Here is a 25,685-nt window from a genome sequence, read left to right as displayed (position 1 = left end):
TATAAATATTTTTCTGTACTGTAATTATTTCAAACCACTGGCTTTAGTGTAGTCTTTTTTTTCTACAGTATATGTAACAGTGCAATATAAAAAAACACTCATTTCCTTTACCCTCCCCATCACAGGTAAAATAAATTCAAGACTGAAACAAAAAGACATTTCTTTTTTCTGTTTTTTAAATTGTGACTTCAGATATACCGGGGTCCTTCAACATTGAAGCTGAGTGTTTTAATGTTGTCCCTTTATACAGCTAGAAATAATACCCTAACATATTCAATACTTAAGTGTACAATACAATATGTCAGCATGCCAGGCCTTGCTTACACTGATTGATTGATTACATACATCTAACTAAGACACGAGGAGACTATCAGGAAATACTATTTAGAGGTGTTTGCATTCAGAGAAAATCCACGTTTCATTCAGCATGTTTATGACAGAGGTAATTAAACACAATCTTGACCAAATGTAAAATTCTCTGAACATGTCACGACCGGCTCAAAGGAAATGAAGAGTAACATGAGCATACATGGACTGCATAAATGTTGTAATTGTGTAAACATTGAAGCATAAGTGATATTTTCTTCTTCTTCTTTTTTTTTTTTTTTTTTTTTTTTTTTTTAAAACGTGATATGAAAGTCAGTAAATCATTTGTGAAAGTGTGTGTGTGCATGAGTGTTCTGCTGATGGCTCCCAGATGTTCAAATCCATGACGACCTAGCAACACCTACTGGCCCCTGAAACTCAGAACAAAACCAACAAAAAACAAGCAACCAGCAAGGGTGGTCACAATGATTTGTTCCAAATGATAAATGACTGAGAGTTAGTAAGTGTTACATGATTTTTTTCCCCCCAAAACGTGAGACTATCTGGAGGAGTTCACACTGCAAACCTTAATGCTCAATTCTGAGTGTGTTGCTCAGATTTTTTTTGTTTTTTTGTTTGGCTGTTCCCGTTGCCTTTGTAAATGTGGCCCGGATCAGACTCCTGTTGGAATCCAGATCTAATTTGAAAAGATTAGATTCCATGTGATTTGTGATGTTTAGACGGTCTGAAAAGAAACTCAGTTCTGAGTCACATAGGAGCAGAAAAAAATGCAGCCTTTTTTTGTTCATAGCATCTTTGCCATGCAAAGCTCAAGTGAGCAGTCTGACAGTGAGACACACAGTCCGACTCAGACCGACTTCTCACATCTCATTATTTTAAGAACTCGCAGATAGACTTCTGGAAAGGACTGTTTGTGGCGTTCATCACGCAGAACTCTGCATATGAAGCTTAGAAATGCAGCTGATCACTCAAAGTGACAGACATGACTCTTTTAACAAGAGATACTGAAAGAAACTTCTTGGTATCTGTTATTGAGTTGTCTCAACAGAAACAGCCTGTTATTTAAAGACAGACCACATAGAGAAGCAGAAGATAGTGCTGAAAGTTCTTAAGTGTGTTTCCAGGAATTGTCTGTCTCAATAGGAAATGTTTTAGCTATGAAACTGGGCAGTGACTCAGCAGAAGTCTTTCACTGTGCATGAGATCATTGTAGGAAACATTGGAACACTTGAGATGTTACAAAGTTACCTGACTTTTACCTGCCCCCCCCCCCCTCCCCTCACACACAAACTTGGCCCTACGGTGTTCTGATTCAATTTAACATTAAAGTATCTAAATATTATGTGGCGGTATCATTTTCAACATTATAGAGTGAATGTACTGTCAAAAACAAACCTGATCGTAAGGATGGAAATGTCTTAGTGAATCACTTGTCAGCATTTTTTTTCCAGACCAGAAGTGAATGCTACTCTGTAGCAGCATTTGTGGTCAGCTGAGCTGTTGTTTACTTCGGCATTCCAAGACTGGAAACCAGTGTGGCCGGACCTGGCATTCTGCAAAATAACCACCAACCAGCATACTACTATATACTGCTGCTGAATGTCGTAAGCAGTTCGGTATAATACATTTGATAGTGTTATGTTGTATGCGGTTTTAAAAACGGCCATTTTTGCATTGTGTCTCAAAGAGAGATAACATGAAGCACAAACAAAAACCTCAGTTTGGCTCCAACATACAGTTCATATTGTTTTTTATTCTGGAAAAAAATGTTCTACTAAGTGACACGTGTCACAGTGTTGTCATACTCGTTGTCTTTTACTAAGTTTTCAAATGTTCTGTTAAAGAGATAGTGTTCACAGTTTGTAGTTTTTGTCGGTAGTGGCTGTCATTAGAAATGAATGTCTATTGAAAATCACTGTAATTACCCCTCTATGAAAAGAAATATTCAATAAACTTGGTGTTTGAATGACAGGCGCATTGGGTCAGAGCAAAGTGTCTCTCTGTTCTGAGCTGTCAATCTTTTACTTGATTATAAGGCTTAAATCCATTTAATTGTGCACTTTTTTCTGAGTTGTGTGTGTGTGGGGGGGGGGGGGGGGTGCTTGCATGTTCTGCATGTGTTGAAGATTTCAGTTTAAAAAAGCTGAATCGTTTGTGTTAAGCTGTGTAAGCAGTCTGCAGTTTACCATGCAGATGTTTTTCTCAGACACTCAATGCTAACTTTATATTGTGTTGATATAAGAGAAATGATCTGTTTTGACATTTTTATTTTGAGCCTAAATGAATGAAAGTGAGTTTAAAAAAACAAAGAGAAAGATTACATGCTACTGAACTAACACATGACTTATTGTCTGATAATGTATTTAACATACTATATGTATGTTTTGTTTTCGATGTGTCGATTTTGCTCTAAAGAAGTTACATTATTGTTAGAATTTAAGTTTCCATTTAGCCATGAGAAAAACCTCCTTGTTTTTCAGTTGAAGATGAAATAATTTATTTTTATTTAAACTATAGTTTAAATGTTCTTGGGACCTTGTATCAACATGTCATATCAAGAGTCTGTGGATGTTTCGAGTGTGATGTGTTGTTATTCATTGTGTTCTGCAATGATTGTTTGTATTGTAAGGAACATTATTTGCTTGTTTTATCAGGTTGTACTTTTTTTTTTTCAATAAAACGTTTCTTCCCTGATGAATGTATCACTCATTTAAGCCCTGAACATGTACAAAAGAGATCACTCTTAAGTGCCCCCTTTTGGTATTAAGAACAAACTGCAGTGTATCGCCTGCATTTTCCCCTTTGTAGTTTTTTCAGAGTCTGATTGTCGTGTTGGAACATTTCTCAGCTGGCTGGCTCGAGGAATTGAAAGTTGTCATCACTTTGCTTCCATTGAAGCCTTGAGTGAAGCCGTACATCTGAAATGTTGCCTTCATAATGAGAAATTGAATTTGACTGAGTGGATGAAGAAGCAGGAATAAGAAATGCGTTATTGACTAAGTATGTGACGAAAAAAAAAAAAAAAAAGGTCTGAGGAATAATAATATAAAACAATTGTTTTGAAGTTGAGGCTTGTTAGAGCCCGAAATAATAACTGACCGACAATGTAGGAAAATACTGAGCCCAAAACGTTGTTACTTTTGTTAATGTTACTTTTTGCCCAAACTGTAACAAGTTGTTACATTATAAATAGAAAATATTTTGCCTGCCCCATAATGTAATAACAAAAATATATGTTGTGTTTTGAGCTCTGCGTTTTGTTGAACTAATAACCAATTATTACCTTTTAGGTTTTGTTAAGAAAAAAAGGAATGACATTTCGGGCTCTAACAAGGCTTTAGAGATGTACTGAAATATCTGGATCTCCCTCCGCTATGTCACTGATGTTTGCAAATGTAGTTTGTGTGGTTACATTTTAGGAACGCTCATTTGTAAAAGTAAAAGTGTTTTACTCTGGTTTTATGTACGTCAAAATTACTTATAAAATAAAAAATGTGACTTGATGGTGTTTTTAATTTATTCTGACATGTTCAGATAATTTATCAACAATGGTAGACTGAAGGACATCAGTCTGTGAGGCAGCTCTTGTGTCTTGGCTAAAAAGCCAAATATAAACACAGTCTCAGAGTGTTTCTTCTATTATTTAAGATAGTGTCCTTAGTTATATATAATTTATGATAAAAATATGCTTCTGAAAACTAAAATGTTTTGACTTTATCTCTTTTCTCAAGAACTTTCACCAGAACCGCATCACAGTTATTACTAGAAAGGGCAGTAAAGAGAAAAATGTGCATTAGAAATGAAGACATAGCAAAAAAATCCGCACTAAACTTTTTTTAAAACCTCGAGATTTTTCTCTTTAGCTGTCTGTTCTTTAACAGCGCTTCTTCAGGAAGTTAAGACCCCCCTATTTTCCCCTCCACAGAGTTGCGGGTAAGCCTGAACACAGTAAACAGGTCTCACAACTAAAAGTCACGACCAACCTATTAATACCTGTACACTCACTGACATCTATTTAATTATTTGTTGCTCACTTTCACTGGGGAAAATTTTGAAAATACATTCAGTATCTGCATTTTTATTTAAAGCCCTGTAACATTGATCCCAATTTTATAGGTTATATTCACATGTTGGGGAATATTTGAGTTGCGGTTGAAAGCTGGTAGAATTGTACTTTTTAATAAGATAAAACTGATTTAAGTTTAAACAGCAACGTGTTTACTGACAGGATTTTATTGTGAATACTGTTTGTTCAGGTGTCAACGGTGGGGAACCGGTTTTATCTGCAGCTCTGGCCGAAAGTTTCTCTTCTCCACAAACACTTCCTGTTTTTACCAGCTGGGCTACACTGCAGTCACAAACACATGTTGTGTTTTTCAAACTACATGACATAGAGATTACCAGATCTCATGTACACATGGTGCTACTTTTGAAGATGGCATTTAACAGGAAACTAGAGTGTTTAGAGATTAAGACCACCAAAACTCCTGGATCAACCAACTCAAACACACAAAAAGAAATGTATAAGTTATCTTTTGATTGTTTAGACTTTTTAAATTATTTAATAAAATGTACACAGGTCATCTACATTTTTTCATAGCCTCATGTCTGGTGACCATTTGCATAGCTTTAAACGCATTAACAAAATGAGTGTATACTAACCTGAGCCCTAATAGTCTCAAATATAGAAAAACTTCTATGTTACAAAAGCCTTGACTTCCCTGAATGAAAAAGACACCATTAAGAAACTACAGTTCTCATACATATACATATAAAAGCATTCATGGTTCTAAACAATCATTTATATAGTCTGCAACAAAATTGGATTTCAGTAGAATCGTAGTATTAATGTCATCAAATGGACAATTCAATACTGAACAAGTATGTTAAGTTTTAAAAAGTAGGGATTGAGGCAGATTAACGTTGCAACATTACCCATTAATTTGTAATATTGGTCAAAATGTATAAAAACATTAACAGCCAATTTATTCATGGTTTTCATTGACAATATTTTATATGCAGTGACAGAAGTACAGTAGATACTTCTTCTTTTGTTTCCCATAACCATTTGCAAGTTTCACAAGTCTATAAGGCACTTTCACCCAAAATAGAGCTGTGGGGTCTCCTGGTTTTTAAATTCTTGTAAGTCAGATAGGGGTTACGAAAATGCAATGTATTGGCTAAGTGTGTTCAGGTATAGTTTTCTTTATTTATTCTTTTGAACTTTTGATACTTAAAGCACATTATGTTAGCAGCACTATTTAGAACACTTTAAAAAAAATTCGAGATCACCTTTTGATAGGCTACTTATATTTACTCATTTAAGTTCTTGCAATTGAACACAACTGAAAACAAAAATAAATCAGTTGACATTCATTTAAAAGCCAAAAGCTATGACTTGTTTATTTTCATTGTCTTTTGCAAGAAAAATGAATACATTTCAAATTACCTAAAAACCCCAACTGTGTGCACAAGCTATACTCACAGTGGAGAGTAGGCTATGGAAATGGATAGACTTTTGATTAGAGCAAAATTAAATGACCAAACTAATATTTAAATAATTACCCATTAATTTAATGTCAACAGGATAATTGATTCCTTAAAATGATTTAAGCATAACATGATTGGGTTATGCATTAACGCACACAATGTAACAAATTCTGAAATAAAAATTATTAAACACATCTTCCAATAAACAAGAATCTTGTTCTATGATATTACGTTATTATGCTACAGTAGGCGGAAGTAAGAACAAAAAAAATATCACTTTCACTTTACGCGAGCTGAATTTTTTTTGTTGACGGTCCCTTGGCGCGCACGAAGTTAGAGGCAACGCGCAGCCGTCAGTCTCCCGGCAATGTACCTACATCTCTGCATGAATGACAGCGCAGTTAACCGAAACAGAGGAAACTATTCACTGCTTCTCATGAGCCGTGCAAGAAACTGAGCTGGATTTACAACCCCTCATCCCCCGGACTGAGCTGCAGCTGCCTGACAGAGACATGTCACTGTGATATTACAACCTCGATCTTCACTGTAAGACACACCATGAAGAGATGACCGAGGACTTGTAGAGCTCACAGGCAAGTGTAAAGCGAACATGTTGTTTTCATTTTGAAATATGTCTATCAAGTTCTACGCCAGAATATTTCATTTCTTATAATCACCTTCTGTTTCCTTCACTTCAAAAAAGGCTTTTCATTTTTAATTCCGCGTTGTGCCAGTTCATACATACTGTACACAATTCACCGACACACATTCATGTTTTACAGAATACAAGTTTCCTCTTTCAACATCATTAGCAGATAGTAGAATTACTTATACGGCAAATCATATACTGTACAGTAACATTTCGAATACAACGTATGGAAGAGACAGAAGGCAAAAGAAACATGTAGTGTTTGTCAGTTAAAGATTATCAGATTTCTTTACCTTATTTGACCTCTGTGTAGCCTGCTGCTTTCTCAGAATATCTGTGAAGGAGGATATGCACCTTGTGTACACTAAACAATCATGAACAGATCTTAAAAAGAAAACCAAAAGAAATCTTAAAGCTATTGCTTACTATTTTACAGCCCACATTTAAAGGACTGAACATTATTTAAAATGGTAAGCGTCTTTGAATAGATTGAGTGCATTCAAATTCTATGGTCTTAATGTCTGATACTTTGATATGTTACGAACCCAGGTTTGAAAATGCATGCATTTAATGTTATTTTAATTATCAATAGTATTAAAATAACTGCACGCAGCTACGCAGGTAGGACCAAGCACTGTCTTGCTTGTTGCTGCAAAAATAAATATGGCATAAAATCTTGCCAGTAAAATTAAGTAATTTAGATAGTGTTGAGGAGTTTGCCTCATTACAGTAAGAAAAGACAAAGTGATGCCTGCCTAAGACTGTTACTCTTGTGCCAGTTGTATCCAAATAAATATTGATGTTCACTAGAATCATATCAAAGTTTGCATTTCTGGCACAGTGACAACTCTACTACAGGCTGCTATGTTTCAGTCATTGTGTCGTTCATTTATTTGTGTTATACAAACTTGGCATATGTGTTCTGATTTTAAAACTCTTGTAAAGATAAATCATCCAGGGTTTTTAGGAAACAGTCAAAAGTGTTGCAACACTTAACACAGGGCCAACATACATGTTAATAGTGGACATATTGACCTGTGTTTCCTGTGTGTGTGGCTGGCTTGTGTTCCGGTGAGCAGCAGAGGAGCTGACGGTAAATGAGAGGCTGTCACCATGCCCCCGGGGAAGTATGGGATGCAGGAGGAGTGGGAGAAGGAGGGGGACCAGGAGATCATGATGGACTTCCTGCTGCCTACGGGGATCTTCCTCAAATTCCCAGTTTCACGAAACAACACCATCACAAGCATCAAAAAAGTATGTTCACCTATCAGAGAAGCTACATGTAAAATCTGATATATTACTTTGATCATACAATGCATTTTATATTTATTAGAATAAAACTGTATTCCTAAAAGATTGCAATTGATTGACTGCAACACAGCACTGGGCCTCTGGGGCGTTGTGTTCCCAAACACTGTTATTTATAATATTTACTCAATATGCTTTTAAGCAAATTGGATGACTTTTCTTCAGACATTAAAGTAATTAAAACACTACACAATCCAAACAATGCTTTCTTGTGCTTCTGATGCACCTTGGAGTTTTGCTGCAACTGTAACAGAAAGAGCTGCAGCTCCTCCTTGGTACTCACAGCCAGCTCTGCACTGGATCCGATCTGCTGTTCAATATGAATGTGACGTTTCTATGCCAACACTGCTGCCACTCCAGGGTGTTTGATTTAGCTGTTAAATAAGGATAGTCTTGGAAGCTGTTACAATGATTAAGAGATGAAATGAATGAATAGAGTTTCTTGAATTTTCCTTTTCCCATTTCTTTCTTTCTTTCTTTCTTTCTTTTTTCTTTCTTTCTTTCTTTCTTTCTTTCTTTCTTTCTTTCTTTCTTTCTTTCTTTCTTTCTTTCTTTCTTTCTTTCTTTTTTCTTTCTTTCTTTCTTTCTTTCTTTCTTTCTTTCTTTCTTTCTTTCTTTCTTTCTTTTTTCTTTCTGCCTGCCTGCCTGTCAACAATGTAATTCACAAAAGACTATTGGAGAATATTACTAAAACTGCCAGGGTAATTTTTTGCATAATATGTTTTCATTCAGTGTTTTGAAATTTGAAAAAATAAAAGACATCTTCAAAATACATTGTCTTTACAGGCAGAACACACTGTCGACTATGCGCTGATACAAACTTGAGCTCTCAATCTCTCATGTATCTCTGTTTCTTGTCTCAGATGGTTTGGAAAAATGCCAGAAGTGAGCCGTTGTTCGGTGCCCTTGGGGACCCTGACGCGTACGTCTTCACCTGCATCAACGAGACGGCAGAGAGGGAGGAGCTGGAGGAGGAATCGAGGCGTATCAGTGATGTGCGGCCCTTCATGTGTTTTCTCAGGCTGGTGGCGAGGGAAGGCGATAGAGTGGAGAAACTCACCAACACACAAATCAGCTTGTTGATTGGCAAAGGTCAGAAAAATTCTTCTCACAGACCTCGTATGATACTGTAGGCCCATCCAGGCGATGGAGATTTTTGTTTGTTCGTATTGAAAAGAAAGTAAGTAAAAGATGAATTCAAAAGACTGAGCAACTTTTTCTTCAAATTAGCTCAATGATGTGGAGCATCCCTGTCTGCATCGCCATGTAGCTTAGCTTTTGTGCTGGAACTCCTGTTGTTCTGCTATTAAAGAGGTGGAGTTGTACCTCATACAAAACCCCCTTCAATATGTGATTCATGTCACTGTCATTTTTTAGGTCTGCACGAGTTTGAAGCCCAGAAGAACCAAGAGGTGGACGAGTTTCGGACTAAGATGCGTACGATTTGTGAAGAGAAGGCTCAGGAGCGGCAGTTGTTGCCATGGCATCAATGGATGGCATACAGCTTCCCGTGTGACCTGGAGCCATGCTGCACTCCACCGACTAACGTCAAGTCAAAGAGTTCCAAAAAGATTTTCATCAATGTCAAATTTGAGGCTAGCGATGTGAGTCAATCTGTTCTTTTTTTCCCCCCGAGTCATTTATTACAAGTTTGATTAGCTATTATTAGCATCCGGGCTACCTGCACAGAGTAAAACAGCTCTGATTGGGAAAAACTGTGGTTCCACCTTTTGTTTAAGACGTCTGTGACTCTTCTTAGGAAAGCTTCATGCTGCAGCAGGACCCTCAGGACCCCCCTGTAGCACTGTTGAAGAGCGCCTTGAAGAAGAAGGCCACAGTGTTTCGTTCAGTGCGACAGGAGCCCGAAGACTACACCCTACAGGTCAACGGGAGGTGGGATTTCATTTATGGGAAACACCCTCTGTGCCAGTTTAAAGTGAGTCATATCAACAACATCACCTTTGTGTTAATACATCCACTTTGATTTAAAATGAAAATGGGGCAGTTAGTGACTTAACTTAGTATGTATAAAATGTATTATTTTAGACATTTAATTTGACCCTGTTCTTCTTACATAAAACACTTATTTTAGTTGGTTTGTATAGCACAGACAAAAGACAATCTCCTTCAACTATTTCTTGATTTGGACATTAGCAGTTTAGCTTCTGTCTTTATATTCAGAGTGTAATCTTGCAGGAAAATGAACCTTTTTTCAAAAATCAGTTGAAACCATTTAGTCTTAAGTATATTTTTGTATTTTACTGCATACATTTTGCCGTTACCCCAACCAGCCTCTGAACTGCATCCAAACAACATGACGCTTCGTCGCTGTGATGGTGTGTTTTGGCAGATGTTTGCTGTTTCGGTTCTGCCCAGCAATGATTAGTATGATCTCAAATATGAAATGCAAAAATTCTGGTCTCATCAGATCCTAAAATCTTCCTCTACTGGGTTTCAGAGGCTCCCACACATCAAATGTGACTTTTTCCCAACAGTTTCTCTGTTGTGCTGTGAAGATGTGACTCACAAAGCAGTTGGACAACTTGACTTACTGTTCTGTCTTCTTCTTACAGATACAGATTTCAGTGTGTCTAAAATGTTCTTATACATAGATTGTCCTGTATATCATTTCCGAATCTTCTGTCCCATTTACAACATAAAGTTATCGTCATTCTCCTAAGTTATGAAAAACAACTGTTGAAAATTGAACCTCATCAAAACACATTTCCTTTTCACCTTAAGCATGAAGAAATGTCTGTTGATCTGTGACACTTTGCCATTTCACAAGTGAAAAGGCACAATGGTATGGTCAAACATTTCTCGTTTTCTGTTGATAACCTTTCTGTTGCCTGTCTGCTTTCTGTCTGTGAGTTTTGCACATTATAGCTTCAGCGATTGTCATTTCACAATTGGATTGAGTCAAGGCTTTGGTTACAGGAGACCCCACTGTTGTTTATGAAACCCCAGCCTACTGCAGGGGTTACTCATATCAGTCTAGCAGCCCTGCAGAAAGAAACTTCACTCAACCACACATTATGAGATTTCAGCTGCAGTAACCTACAGCAAAGAATACCCTGCAAGCGTTAAGCAGCCAGCCCTAGCAGAACACTGGGAAATATCTGTGGGTGAACTGACTGATGCTTACACTAGTAAATCCCCTCTTGTGTATGTGTGTATGTATGTGTCTCTCCATCTTTTTTCCTCACAGTACATTTTCTGGTGTTTGAGAAATGGCCAAAACCCTCTTCTAACCATGGTGCACTACACCACTATCAGCAAATATCAGGCGGAGCAGAGCACAATGTGCAGCCAGGTTATTAAGAGTCGCTCCTCGTCCAGACCTCCTCCACTGCCCCTGAAGAAGGTGAGGGGTTAGCGGACGACTGCACGTATTTTATTAACAGAGCGACCCTTTTTTTCCCTTCCTCTTCATTATACTTGTTTCTCAAACAGCTGTGGACTTTGGCACTGTTGAAACAAGCTGTCCTAAAACAATGTTGATAATTTACACCTGACACCATTCCAAGTTTAACATCAAACATACGGTACTTAGATACATTTTAAACTTCGACAAGATATCATTAAAAACCACATTATCTTTACATGTTTCGTTAAAACCGCATGACAAATACAGTACTAGTCCTTGGGACCCAATAGGGGCTAATTTTTTGTTTTTTATAACCACACATTACAAACAAAATGGCACAAATACGTCAGCAAAGTTTCTGTACTGACATATTTCTGTTATTCAGAACAGTGGCTCCCAACCTTTTTTCCTTGTAACCCCCTCACTTGTGTCTTTGAAAAGCTGAGCCCCCCCAGGATCTAAAAGTGATACATTGCTTTCAAAAATTACAAATTTACAAAAATTAATGCACATTTGAAGGGGTTTTATTGATAAAAATAGAATTTGCCAATACAGTTGTTCTTGCCAAAAGCCCTTTTTACAAATTCCCAGTAAAGTTTGAACAGGATTTTATGTAGTATGTGCAAATTGAATTCTGATAACCTCTGATAACAGAAGCTCTTTTTAAAGCTTCACTACATTCTGATATCTATCATTTAAACAACTGAGACGATATCATTTTAAAATACGTGGTGTCGAAAAATTATTAATTTAGTTTAAATGTTGACAACCTCAATAAAGCACAATATTAACTTTAAGACTGTGCTAGAAAAATTAAAGTAAATGTGTTTTTGAGCTTTTATTAAAGTGATTCACACATTAAAAACAGACATGGAAGTATAAGAAAATAAATGTTTTTGCAAATTTAACAAAGGAACCTTTGAGAGCATATTTTTTTCCTATTTTCTTTCAGGTAAACCCTTGTTCCCCTTTTATACTATATTTTGAAATTGTGAGTTGTGTGTCTGTATTTTGACAGGAAATTGTAGCAACAGTTTCATCACCAACTACTTCAGTGAATGCAGTGCGTTCAGTTTCAATTTAAAATTGAGAAGCCAAGTAAATAAAAGTCATCCCTTCTGGCTTTTTTCTGCAGCAGAACACGTCTTCACTGTGGTCCATCAATGAGCCTTTCTGCATTCACCTGCTGCAGGGCAGCCGAGTCAACGCAGATGAAGGAATGAAGGTTGGTGTGGTTTTGCGTGGGTTCTCTCTTACTTTGGAGTGTGGCATTCACTTGTTTACCAATATCTCAATTTCAGTTGTAAGTACAGCAGGGGCTGACATGTAAATGACAGGAGGGTCACATGGTCTAAACCACACGTTTCCCATAATTCATCAAGGCGGTTGGTTAAAACTTCAAAACAGGAAGTGGGGAGGGCCTATCTCATTTTTATGTCTCATTCTGAGGCCTATTTTCTAAGAAGAAGGCCGACTTCATGCTTGTGTTGTTCCCTTTCTCGCTTTCAATGCAATTCTTTTTTGGTAGGCAGTGTGGGCACTCTGTTACTATAGTAAACACACTCTAACCTATGCTGAAATTTAACATTGGTGGCAGTTAACATTGAAATGTATCTCTGTAAATAGGGGCAAAAGTTTGCAGAAAAATATTCCATAATCATTTATCCTGCTGTTCAGATTTTTTTAAATGTCTTTTTTTTTTTTTTTACTAAGCTGACAAACGAGAAACCACAGAGCACACAAACACACATGAACTCTGCGGCTGTGTTTCTAATTCACCTTCATAACTAACCATGTTACTATTTAGATGGATGATTAAGTGCACTTCTGGCTGCTACCTCAGGGCACATCATGACTAATGACAAATTTGTCCTGTCACATAATTATCATGTCTGCATTTGGCAGGCAACGGCTTGTAACCAAACCCTTAAGGGGAAGAGTAGGTCTTCTATTTTGTTAATATAGATTAAGACTAACTTCATTTGCAAAAAGGCAAGAGTGTTATCTTGTTTGGTGCCTTATTGCGTTTTGATTCTTATGATTGTGTATCATTTTGACTGACTGAATAGCTTCAAAAGAGAGTGCTACCTTTCTTAAAGTAGGTAATGAATGTGCACACTCTTTGACTCATACCTTGATTGACACAGGAACCTCTGAATCATTTTGTGAGGTCTGTAAATTTTTCACAAACAGTCTCCCTCACACAAGTGTTAACCCCTTTCAGCTTTTCTAGCCACATGTCATTCCCCCATCTAATCACTACTGTGTATGTGTGTTTCCTCTCCAGCTTGTAGTGCAGGCGGGCTTGTTCCATGGCAGCGAACTGCTCTGTAAGGTGGTGACAAGCTCAGAGGTGGCAGTGTCATCTGAGCCTCTGTGGGACCAAAAGTTGGAGTTTGACATTAACGTGGCCGACCTGCCTCGCATGAGCCGCCTGTGCTTTGCGCTCTACGCTGTCATTGAGAAAGCCAAGAAACCCCGCGGCACCAAGAAGAAGAATAAGAAAGCTGTGAGTCCATCTGAGGTGTTGTTTGAGGACATAGTGTAAAATTTGTTTTTGAGCAGGCAAGTGTTTGTGCTGGTGGGTGGGAAGATGTAAGCATGCACAAACAGATCTATTTCCTCTCTCGTGTGTAGTATGTGCTGTGTGGGTGTGTTGTGCAAGTGTGTTCAGTGGCAAAGCTGCGGTTAACTTGTAATTCACTTCAGCTCTTTTATCTGTACATCACCCCAAAGAAGGAAGGAAGGACATGGCAAACATTTTCAAGGAATTCTAAATTCATCTTCAGAGTTGCCTAACATTTTTTCAGAGTTCATAACCTCATAGTATTTTAACTTTGAATATAGTCCCTTCATTTGAAGCCTGTACTCGGTAAATGCAAATTCCACCAACTGTTGTTCTTTTGAGTATTTGGACTTTGTCTAAACCAAGAAAGGTTATATTGTTCTGTGTCCATGCTGCCAGTGAACAAATCCTTTGAAATTGATCTTTTAGTGCATTATGCAGACACAGTTATGTAGAGTGAACTCTGGACTTACAATACTCTGTTTTCTTCATACAGTAGGCACATCCATGTGAAAAATATAGTTTTAGATAATTTCCAGGTTTTGAATGGAAGAAAGGCAGATGGCTTTTTAAAAATAAATAAAGACCTGAACAAAATACACTGGATCAGAAAAGAGGATCTATGCGTGAATAAGGCGGTTCAGGCTAAGATCGTGTCTGGATTTTTTTGTATGTGTAAGATGCACAAGTCAGTGACAAAGCCTTAGAAAGCCAGCAGAAGACAATCATTTTAACAAAGTCCAAGCAACAGTTAATAGATTAGATTAGTTAAACTTTATTGTTTGTCCCAACAGTGGCAACAATTGTCACTTGACAAGGCTCAAGCTATAAACACAACTTTACATTACATTACATTACATTAAAAACTAATTTAAAACACAACAGTACATAACTGAGTTCATTAGCGGATCTACAGGTGATTGGTGCACAAGCATTTTGACACTGAATGAACCAAAATGTTTTGATGCAAAAATGTAAGATATTCAGGCTTCTCAAATTTGAGTATTTGCAGCTTTGAACTGTTTCATATCATTTAAAAAAAACCCAACATTTTATATCATTGACTGCAAGTTTTTAAAAAGAGTTGGAGATATCATCTGGAAAAACATTTAAACAACTGTTTAGCGTTTCATCAATGAATAAATAAAATAAACCAACAATATAAGATTATTGTTAGTTACTGATTATTTCTCTCCTTGTAATATTTATACCTTTTTTAAAATGAATATTTGCTTGTATATACCACCTTTAGCTACAGACTGACATGACAAGTTGTACATTGCGCTCATTATTCACATGTTTTAAAAAAAGGCTGTGACATGAACTGCCAGAAGCAGCAGAAAGTCTAAGCACTGAAATAACTCTTTGAGTTACAGCCACTCTCTGTACAGTAACAAGTACAGTAAACAACATCTTATTTCCTCTTTATTCTGCGGCCTCTTTTTTTTTTAAGCATTGCAGCGGGTGAGGTTCTCACATATTTAAGAAGTCTTAAACCAGGTGGGTTTATGGGCATCAAAGCCACTTCTGCTTTCTGAGCAACTTCTCTCTTCTTTTGCCTGGAAGAGAAGTCCTGCAGACAGACACCAGGAAGACCGACGGAAGTTGAGCTATTCTAGCTGCTCTTGTTTGTATGCATGCCACTTTTTTTAGCTGAGTTCATTCAGTCTAGTTTTGTTTGTTTCCTCACTAACATACTCAGTGAGCCTCAGCCTGGATGCTATTTCCATTCTAAATGCTTTACAGTTTAATCTCATCCCTAATAGCTAAATGACCAGATGTTTTTTTTCATGTTACTGATCAAACTATGATACACTTAACTTGAAAAGTTAGAGTATTATTAATGTGTCCCACATTTGCATTTGTTTTTAAATGATTTTGCTGCTTGCAGGTAATCCAAAAAACATTTTCACAAATATTATCCTCCTTGTCCCTCTTTTCAGGACTGTCCGATAGCCTGGGTGAATACTATGGTGTTCGACTACAAGGACCAGCTGAAGACTGGGGAGGTCCTCCTGTCCACATGGCCATCTGTTCCTGGTACTTCTAGCCTTGCTTCTTCTTCTTACATCTCCCCCTTTTCAAACACCTCCCATTTTAACAGCATCCTCCACAACGCCTGGCAGAACACAGAGGGCTGAAATACCCACAATGCCATGTGGTGCCATCAAAACCCCACACATTACGTGTGGGCTGATTCACACGCCAGTCACTTGACTTGTCAAATGTTTGTTTGTGTAAAAATGTGAGTTATGTGTTAAATCCCTGATGCTGTAGCACTATTTGACTCACTGTTGCATTAATACAGGAGAGATTTGAAGATGAAAATGTTCTCATTAAGTTGTGGCACAATTCATATATGAAATGTTTTGCACAGATGACAAAGGTGACTTGTTGAATCCGATGGGAACTGTGGAGAAAAATCCAAATGTGGACAGCGCTGCAGGGTTGCTCATCCGCTTCCACAACATCCGCCCACATCCTCTCTATTACCCTCCACTAGACAAGGTATTTATTTAAAACGGCCATTGATGACTATTCGCTGAGATGTAGACTTTTTGTTGCAGTCAGCCAAAAAAAAAAATCTTTAACTGTTTTCAGATAAGTGACATGGAGGAGAATGGGGATGAAAGTTTTGTCGCCAAAGATGACGTAAGACTTTATAATTCACACAGCTGAAGTTCAAATTCAGAACCTGTTATATGTGTCTATATGTAATTCTGTCTGTTTGCTTTCTGTAGTACATGAAATTAAAAGAAATCATGGATAACAAAAACTACACAGAGTTTTTCGAGGATGAGAAGGAGCTCTTGTGGAACCTTCGTGCTGAAGTCCGAGATTGTTTCCCTGAAAGTCTCTCCAAGCTGCTTCTCATAACCAAGTGGAATAAGCATGAGGATGTAGTCCAGGTATTTATCTGGGATTTCTCTACTATGTTCAGTTTATTTTTATCAGGTGTTTGTACAGTATAACGGTGTGAAATGTTTGCCCAACCCAACATATATCCAGAAAAATGTCCAAAGTCAATTTAACTTCTCAAAATATAAAGAAAACTCATCTTGCCCAGCTTTTTCCCAAGTATGTGATTGTGCTTGCTAATTATTTTGTTCTACTGGCTAACCACAATTAATGTTTGTCAAAGTGAATGATCAGAACAGTGTTGTTGTTGCTAATATATTTTTCCAAATCTTAATATAGCTAAAATGAAGATAAATGCATCTATTAATATAGTCTGTAAAGGGCAACAACAAGACCAAGATTGTACAACCATTCTAGTTTTCTGAGCAAATGCTAATGTTAGCATGCTAACACTCCCCTTGTGACTATACTAGCATGTGTATATTCACCAGACAATTCCCAGTGTATTATGTTTACAGTCTTTCTGCTAACATTTGACTTTTTGTAAGCTTGGCAAGTATTTGGCCATAAACTAGTGTCTGGCAGAATAAAATGTTTAGCTGGTAACCCAATAGTTGATTGGGAGACATTTAATTTGGATTACAAAAACCAAGATGGATATAGCACTTTCATAAAAGTATGTATTCACCAGAGTTAGAACTGTTGTTAAGCTACAATGCTAGCATGAGTAAAAACATAAAATGCTCATCACATTTTCTGCAATCAAGTTGAAAGTCTGCAAATTGCTTCTAATGTCCAACCAACACTCACAAACATTATAACATTTAGTATGTAAAGTTGTAAACCAGAGAAAAACTACATTATATGACAGTGTTTTTACACAATGAATGATCAAAACAAAAAACAATGATGAAAGTAAATGCCGATTCATCTTTCCAGCTCTACCAACTGGTAAAAGTGTTGAAAGTGCAAAAATACATCGAACTGAAACACTCACATCTCCAGGGAAGATTCGATCTATTTGAGAGTTGTAATTATTGCCACTGTAGTAGAAAATGGTCTTTTGATTCTCCTCAGATGGTGAGTTTACTGAGGAACTGGCCTGACCTCCCTGCTATCCATGCCTTGGAGCTCTTAGACTACAGTTTTCCCGACCCAGTCGTCCGTTCTTTTACCATCAGATGCCTCAGGAAGCTTAGGTACACAAACATCCATCTTCATTGCTTTTACAAATCTCTTTGTCAAGTTTAAAACCCTTTATGGCACATTTGTTTTCTGCACAGTGATAATGAACTGCTGCAGTACTTAATCCAGCTGGTTCAGGTCCTGAAGTACGAGTCATATCTCGACTGTGACCTCACCACTTTCCTGCTGGAGAGAGCTCTGTCCAACAGGAAGATAGGACACTTTCTGTTTTGGCATCTCAGGTGAGACATTGTACAGCAGAATAAGCAAGATATCAAGTTTATCGAGAAATATTTTGTCTGACTGATGAATTTGTGTTTGTTGAAGGTCTGAGATTCACGTGGCGTCTGTGAGTTTACGTTTTGGCCTGATTTTGGAGGCCTACTGCCGGGGGAACATCCACCACATCAAGCTCTTAACCAAACAGGTAATCTCATAGACGACAGTACATACTCTAAATATGTTTGTAATTTGTACTAAATGTCTGCGACTGCCTTACGCTCGCTGTACAGAACGAGGCTCTGGGCAAAATGAAGGCCCTGAGTGACTTTGTAAAGTCGGGTTCCCAGAAGATGACAGTGGATGACCTGAAGCTGTGCATCAGACAGGAGTCGTACCTGGAGGCCCTGTCAGACCTGCTGTCACCGCTCAACCCCAGCATCATTCTCGCTGAGATCTGGTAAGTGCCAGACACACAAACAAACACACAAAATAAACTGCAAATTGCCTCTTTGACTCCATAATTGGATTTTTTGAGGTTGAGTTTGGTCCCTTTCTGGTTTTACTGTATCACAAAATAATGCATTTATATAGCATATTGACAGTTGATCCTTTCGGCACCAGCACAGCAGACTTTTTCTTCCAATAAACTATACTGTATGCCATCTTACTCTTGTCTTGCATTGATTAATCCTTTTAAGTTGAAAGGTTTTGTTCTTATTCACTTCCTTAAAGTGCATTTTTAATTATTTTGCCATCCTTGCCGTCCAACATTTCCTCTTTTCATACAGTGGCTCAGAAGATACAATGTTCAATGATGTGCATTAATACGTGCAACAGGTTAAAACGACAGTGGGGAAAACCTGATAAAAACAGCACAGCCTTTATGAACTTCTAAGTGTTTTGTTCTTTAGCCCATGAACATTGCACACTTATGAGAATCTTTTGTTTGAGAGTGTGTTTTTCTCCTTTACAGTGCAGATAAGTGCCGCTTTATGGACTCCAAGATGAAGCCGCTTTGGCTGATGTATAAGAACCCCTGCATTCAAGGAGACATGGTGGGCATCATCTTCAAGAATGGAGATGGTGAGATACAAATCATTTCAAACACGTGCACACACAAAAAGGAACACAACTAATGGTATGAATAATGGGTATTGCAACAGAAAGATGAAAATACCATGCAGGTTTTGAAAACTACTTCCTCAACATTTTAACACTCAGATGAAAGTTACATGAAATTAGAACCTGTTTCATCACTTCTGGTCTGACAATAAAATGTTTTGTATACTTCCACCTTCATCTTTAGATCTTCGGCAAGACATGCTGACGCTCCAAATGATCCAGCTAATGGAGAACTTATGGAAGAAAGAAGGCCTGGATCTCAGGTACAATGGGTGATGATGACCTGTTTTTATTTTTACACAAGCAGTTCGTCAGCCTATAATGATCATTTCCCCCTTGATTCAAAAGGATGATCCCATATGGCTGCTTGTCCACTGGGAACAAGATGGGGCTCATCGAGGCAGTAAAGCACTCAGACACCATCGCAAATATCCAGAGAAACAGCAGCAACAGTGCCGCCACCGCTGCCTTCAACAAGGACGCTCTGCTTAACTGGCTCAAATCAAAGAATCCTGAGTGAGTATGATGAAACACTTTGACATGGAAAGGTTACTATTGGACAATTTAAAATACATATTCTACTGTGTAGATGATGACCCTCTTTAATGCACGGACCCAAGTACTGGTAGAGCAAAACCAACCAACTGACCTTTTTACTAGAAACTTTTCCCAACACCTGGTGGTGGGATCCCAGTGATCCCAGATCCCAGAGTTGTTGGATTTGTATTTGTGATCTGTGACAGGCAACATTCTTGTTCCACATGGAAGTGCACACAAAAAAATATAGAACTAGTCGTAGTTGATACAACAGTTCCACAGATGTTTCACAAGTGTTAAATCTGCAGTAGTAAAATGCTTTGCAAGTCCTGCTTTCAACCATATTCATTTAAAAATAAAATTACTCAGTTGTATTTTTAACTGAGGTCTCACATGGCAGTGTGTTGTGGTTTTGCTTTTCTGTATATTCAAAATCGTGAGCTATATCTTTCTGTTGTTGACAACTACATCGTGTGATGTCTCTGAGTGCATTTTAAGACGTGTGAAAAAACGTATGCATGAAACATGCAACACTTATGGCACTTTATGTGTTGGTAAAAAATGTTTAACTGAAACCCAGTAATGGAGTGAAATGTGTTCTGTTTTTTACAAACATATTCATATCATTTGTAACACACTTTTTTTCCCTCCCCCATGTTCCCATTTCCTCTCTACTGTAGCGATACACAGATGTAAGAACATTTGAAAATTGTTTACGGTTAAAGAAAAACGGGTTTCATATCAGAAGACTGTTAGTAGGTTAACAGTATAATTCAATGCAGTTACAAAATGTCCGTAAATACATTTGTAGTGTTTCCTTTATCTGAATCATTATAATGTAGCTTCAGTTGGAACAAAGATCATTGTGTTATTTCTTTTCAGTAACAACAAAATATGTGTTTCCAGGCGTGTCAGAAGCCTTTCTTTTACTCTTAAAGAATGTCTTCGTGGTTATCATTGTGTGTTTGAATGTTTACTTGAAAGTATTTATTGTGTGCAGTGTTTTAAAACCTTGATCAAGATTCACAAGGTGCAGAGGCAACTAAAGCATCAGCAACAATAAATGAGAGTAGATTTTTATTTGGTGCCAGACAGTCTGAAGGTCTTGTCTTTTCTAAAAGCTCCTCGGAGTAAGAGAAGCATTCAATGTAATGAATAAGCCTTTGTGCGTCACGTTGACAAGACAGGCCCAGCTGAGTGCACAACAGAACAGAAAGGTAATTAGCTTGAAATGTTATAGCAGCCAAAATGGAGCAGAGAAAATTAGTAAAAGGTAGACACTGTGCACGTCTAGACAGGGAAAGGATGTGATGGTGAATCATCAACCAGCACCTGAACTCTTCTGTGAATATTTAATATTGCTAGAAGGAAATTGTGCCTTGTGGCCGTGTGTGTAAATAGTTATGCTTATTATGTGACCATGATAAGAAAATGTAAATAGACAAACCCAATCATGCTTTGCTTCCTTGTTTCTCTTTGTTACGACCAGGGACAAACTTGATAAAGCAATAGAAGAGTTCACGCTGTCCTGTGCTGGCTACTGTGTAGCTACTTATGTCCTGGGCATTGGAGATCGTCACAACGACAACATCATGATCAGGGAAACTGGACAGGTATTCTCATATTTTATATCATAGGAATTTATTATGACGTTGAAATCCACCTCAAGGAGAAGGTTACACTGCAGAACACTTGTTTCTTAAATTGATATTCTATGTAAAGCATACTCTTCCTGTCTGAATAAAAGTTGTAAATTTGTTGTGAAATTTACTTTATTTTTCCTGGATTAGATTGTTTTTTTCAAAGTGAATCTCTCAATATATCACTAATGTGTTAAACAGTTTTGAAGAAATGTGACTGCTAAGTGATGCAGGACCAATGCACAATCCAGAGGTAATTTTCACCTTTGCTCCTCAGCTATTCCACATTGACTTTGGTCATTTCCTGGGTAACTTCAAGCGGAAAATGGGGATCAACAGAGAGCGTGTGCCTTTTATCTTGACTTACGACTTTGTCCATGTGATCCAACAAGGAAAAACGAATAACAGTGAGAAGTTTGAAAGGTATGGTATTTCTTATTGGTCTGTTTGCTAATCAGGGATTTTTACTACCTACCTTTACTTTTATCACTGCATCCATGTTGTTGCAGGTTTCGGGAGTACTGTGAGCAGGCCTACAAGATCCTATGTCGAAACTGGAGCCTGTTTGTTAACCTCTTTGCTATGATGAAGGCAGCAGGACTGCCAGAGCTCACCTCCTTCAAAGACATCCAGTATCTAAAGGTATGTAAACATGTTGCTGTTGATCATGCTAATGACTATAATGTTAATGAGGATGATAACAATGTTGGTCTTGGTTTCTCATATTTAAAAGGACTCTTTAGCTTTGGGCAAATCAGAGGAGGAGGCGTTGAAGAATTTCAAAGTAAAGTTCAACGAAGCTCTGCGTGAGAGCTGGAAGACCAAGGTGAACTGGATGATGCACTCCTTAGCCAAAGATAACAGACCGTGAGGAACAATTCACAAAGGGAACCTGAAGAGCAACAACAAATTTGAACTAAGGGAAGTAAACTTGATCAAATATTATCTTTTATTAATGGTTTTCAAGGACACTCTGCAAATGTTTTCCTCTCTGGCTGGCGTGACAGTGGTCTGATGCAAACCACATCTAAGAAGGGACATCCAAAGACAACTTTTAATCCTGAGGAATAATGTCAATGCTTTTATGTTCTTCAAGAAGGACATCAATCACACTCATCTTCTCCCTTTAAACAACAGAATGCCTTTTCCTTAAGGCTGCAGAATCGCTAAAATCGCAACTTGAAAACGTGCAAAGTGTCATGAGTCAATGAAACAAGAACAGAGACTGAAGACTCATCTCACCGACTGCACTCGTCAGCAGGGTGCAAACTGCAGACACGCTTTATGAAGACTAGAGGTGACACTGTTTAGTCACACAGAGTACAATAACAGGGCAGCAGCAGTTTTAATGTCAAGCCCTTTGCTCAGTTTACAACGCTCCATTGCTGTTGTTTCATCTCATGTTAACTGTGATATTGTTATCGCATCTCATGTTAACTAACAATGGTGTCTTTTCTTATTTTATTTTTTGTGTTTTTATTTAATCTGGTAACTCAGAAATATTTTTAAGATGTGATGCGTTAAACTACATATAATATTGCCTTGAAGTGAAGTAATAAATTAGCATAGTACTATTTATAATATATTGAAAGGTGAGAAAATTAGTTAAACCTTCATTTTGATTGCAACCCTTTGTGCAGGGCTGTGATATCCAGCAGACTTTTACCAAAAAAAAGAAAAGGGAAAAGTTAAGCATTTTGTTGGATGTGCTTGTTTTTTTTTTTTTGTTTTTTTTTCTGGCTGGGAATTTAATGAGCAGTTAGATACCACTCTCATGTATGTGCATTTATACATACAAACAATTTACATTAAATGAAAAGGAAGTGATCTCAGGTGAAATTATCCAATTAAATATTGAATAGATGAGCATGTAGGACTTAAATAAGACTTTAGAGCCATAGACATGCATTTCTCAAAATGTGGTACACGTCTCTTTTGAACATTTGAATCTGAAGTACTATCAAAGACAATGCAGTAACTTTGAGTCTCTGTCTGTATTATTTTCGTAAATTTCAGTTATGCACTGTATAACTTTAATTGCATTGTTGAACTGATGTTCTTAGTGCCATGAAAGAGATTTTATGCTTGTGTCAAACACCTCTATACTTAGTCATGTCCAATGCTGTGCAAAATAGTGATTAAGTGTGTCAGTGCGGGGCTGTTGGTGGCCGAGTGGTTAGTTTGTTTGTACAGATTACGAAGCAGGCTGTCCAGGTTGGAATCCAACTTGTGACTCCTTTCCCGCATGCCATTCCCCATTCTCTCTTTCTCCCTGATTTCTGATTGTGTCCACTGTCCTGTGTCTCCAATAAAGGCACAACCCCCCCCCCCCCCCCCCCAAATTAAAAGAAAAACATGTGTCACTGTGTTGTAGGGTTTAATTTGATGGTGCTTTCAGGCTGCTTAGATGCTGTATAGATTGTTGTCTGTCCTACAAGGCTTTTCAGTTTGCATAGCACTTGAAACGATCTCTGTTGTATGAGTCTCAGTACCTTTACAGAGGAAGATGATTAAAAAGTCAGTAAACTCTCAGTGGACTAGACTGAACACTGCTTTGGTAAGTTAAAAAAAAAAAAGGATACTCACCAGGCACGATTTTCATGTGTACAGCTGACTAAATATATTTGTGTGTGAACGAAGTGTCTGATGGAGTTTACCTTCATTCTGTTATCTAAACTGCCTTTCTCACTGTTTAGAGGAAAAGACACTCACAAAATAGCTCAATCCCAGTCAAATGTTATTTAAAGTGTGATGGTCAAGAAAGCCATCAGATTCTCCTTGCTTTCATTGTGTTCTCAAACAGTTGCCGTGTTTTGAGGCCTTCTCTAAATTCCCAGTAGTTTAAAGTAGACAAAAAACCTATACTGCACTGAGAGAAATGTTTTTCTTAAGGAAAACTATTCTTCATGTGTTATACATAACACTTTTTAGACTTTTTAGTGGATTAATCGAACCCATTTGTGGATTAATTAAGCCGATGTGGACACAATTAATGGCCCAATTGTTGGCTAAATGTTCCTATACCTTGAGAAAAGTAGTTCATTTTTGTAATACTGTATATGTATATTTGACATCATTGGACATAAATGAAAAGTCTGCTAGGTAAATGTTGGAGTTTGTAGACCATTTTTAAACGTTTGAATTTTATTTTAAATTGTGTGTGTACAATTTTGTAATGTACTCTAGTCTAGAGTACTGGTTCACAACCTGGAGTAGTAACCTACACTCACTAGATGGGTCATTCCGCCATAAGAGTGACATTTCCGTCCCCAGCATATTATTGTATATTAAATGTGTAAACACAAGTAATTATATAATACAAATTACACTTTATTATTATACTAAACACCGTACACATGAATCAATGTAGAAATTACAGATATATATTTTTTAAATGTTTTAAAAAGCATCCAAAACACTGATACGTGGCATTTCTTGCCTGTCCCCACAGCCAAAAGCTACACTTTACCACAATGCATCATGAACAAAATCCTTCCAAAATCTTTTTTTTTTTGCATTTAAGTGTGACTCCATATTCAATATACACTTGCAAGAAAAAAGTTTTACAAAAACATCATTATATTTTGGTTAAAATTCATATTTTAGTGCTGTCCCCAGGTTTTCACTCATTGCTGTTACCCAAACATATTCCCCCTTCTAAAAAATTTGGAACATTTCATCAGTGACATGTTCTGCAGGAAGTGACATCATTTGGGCCTTCTGCGAGTCATGGCAAGACCAAAAGTAAATAATCTCATTTGTTTTTCCTTAAATTTAAGGATATATTAGCTGCGTCAGAGACGGTCAATCTAAAAACTCAGTCCTGTTACCTAAATTATCTCTAAGACAATATTTGTTGATATCAAAAGTAAAATATTTAGTTAAATCTTAAGAATGTGCTCTATATACTCAAGCTATTAGCACGGATGCTGAGTTGATAGATTTCACACAATTGGTCATTTTATGCTAAAAACTCATTGCTGTTACCCTCATTGCTGTTACTCAAACATAGAGTAACAGCAATGAGTAGGCTAGTGCTTTCTGATGCCCTTTTCTGTTAATTAAAAGAATACAATGAATGAATGAATTGAAATAATATAACGAATGGATGAGTATTATTAGTTTACATGATTGTATGCATTTTAAATGAAATAGGCTAAAGTTGTTGTCATCTGAGATCAGTTTTGTGAATCATAGTTACAGGGACCATTGAGCACTGCTGCTTAAGTATGATGGTGATCTATACCCTGGAGTCATCACAGACATGAGCGAAATGTATCAACCACATACATTGTTTTCTAAGGGAAAACAATGTATGTGGTTAATATTCCTTTAAACATGGTTTTAAAATGGCATTTGTGTTTTGGTAACAGCAGAGAAAAAAATGCAATGATAATAAACTTTTGATAGTTG

The 25,685-nt window shown here is 37.3% G+C and overlaps 2 protein-coding genes across 2 annotated transcripts in view; both read left to right on the top strand.

Annotated features, from left to right (window-relative positions):
• foxl2l (forkhead box L2-like) overlaps positions 1-25,685 on the top strand; it is a 50,957-nt gene that overhangs the window by 13,192 nt on the left and 12,080 nt on the right. The window lies entirely within an intron of this gene.
• pik3cd (phosphatidylinositol-4,5-bisphosphate 3-kinase, catalytic subunit delta) lies at positions 7,549-23,963 on the top strand. Its single transcript, XM_079359475.1, has 22 exons — positions 7,549-7,720; positions 8,638-8,866; positions 9,152-9,378; positions 9,534-9,710; positions 10,983-11,138; positions 12,277-12,366; positions 13,429-13,650; positions 15,651-15,747; positions 16,085-16,215; positions 16,309-16,359; positions 16,449-16,616; positions 17,644-17,765; positions 17,850-17,993; positions 18,079-18,178; positions 18,264-18,430; positions 18,947-19,056; positions 19,280-19,358; positions 19,444-19,611; positions 21,122-21,245; positions 21,550-21,695; positions 21,782-21,914; positions 22,006-23,963. The coding sequence occupies exons 1-22, from the start codon at positions 7,580-7,582 to the stop codon at positions 22,141-22,143; spliced, it is 3,120 nt and encodes a 1,039-aa protein (XP_079215601.1). The 5' UTR covers positions 7,549-7,579; the 3' UTR covers positions 22,144-23,963.

Source organism: Symphodus melops, assembly GCF_947650265.1.
Source record: "Symphodus melops genome assembly, chromosome: 13".
NCBI lineage: Eukaryota > Metazoa > Chordata > Actinopteri > Labriformes > Labridae > Symphodus > Symphodus melops.
This window is presented reverse-complemented; position numbering and strand designations above follow the sequence as displayed.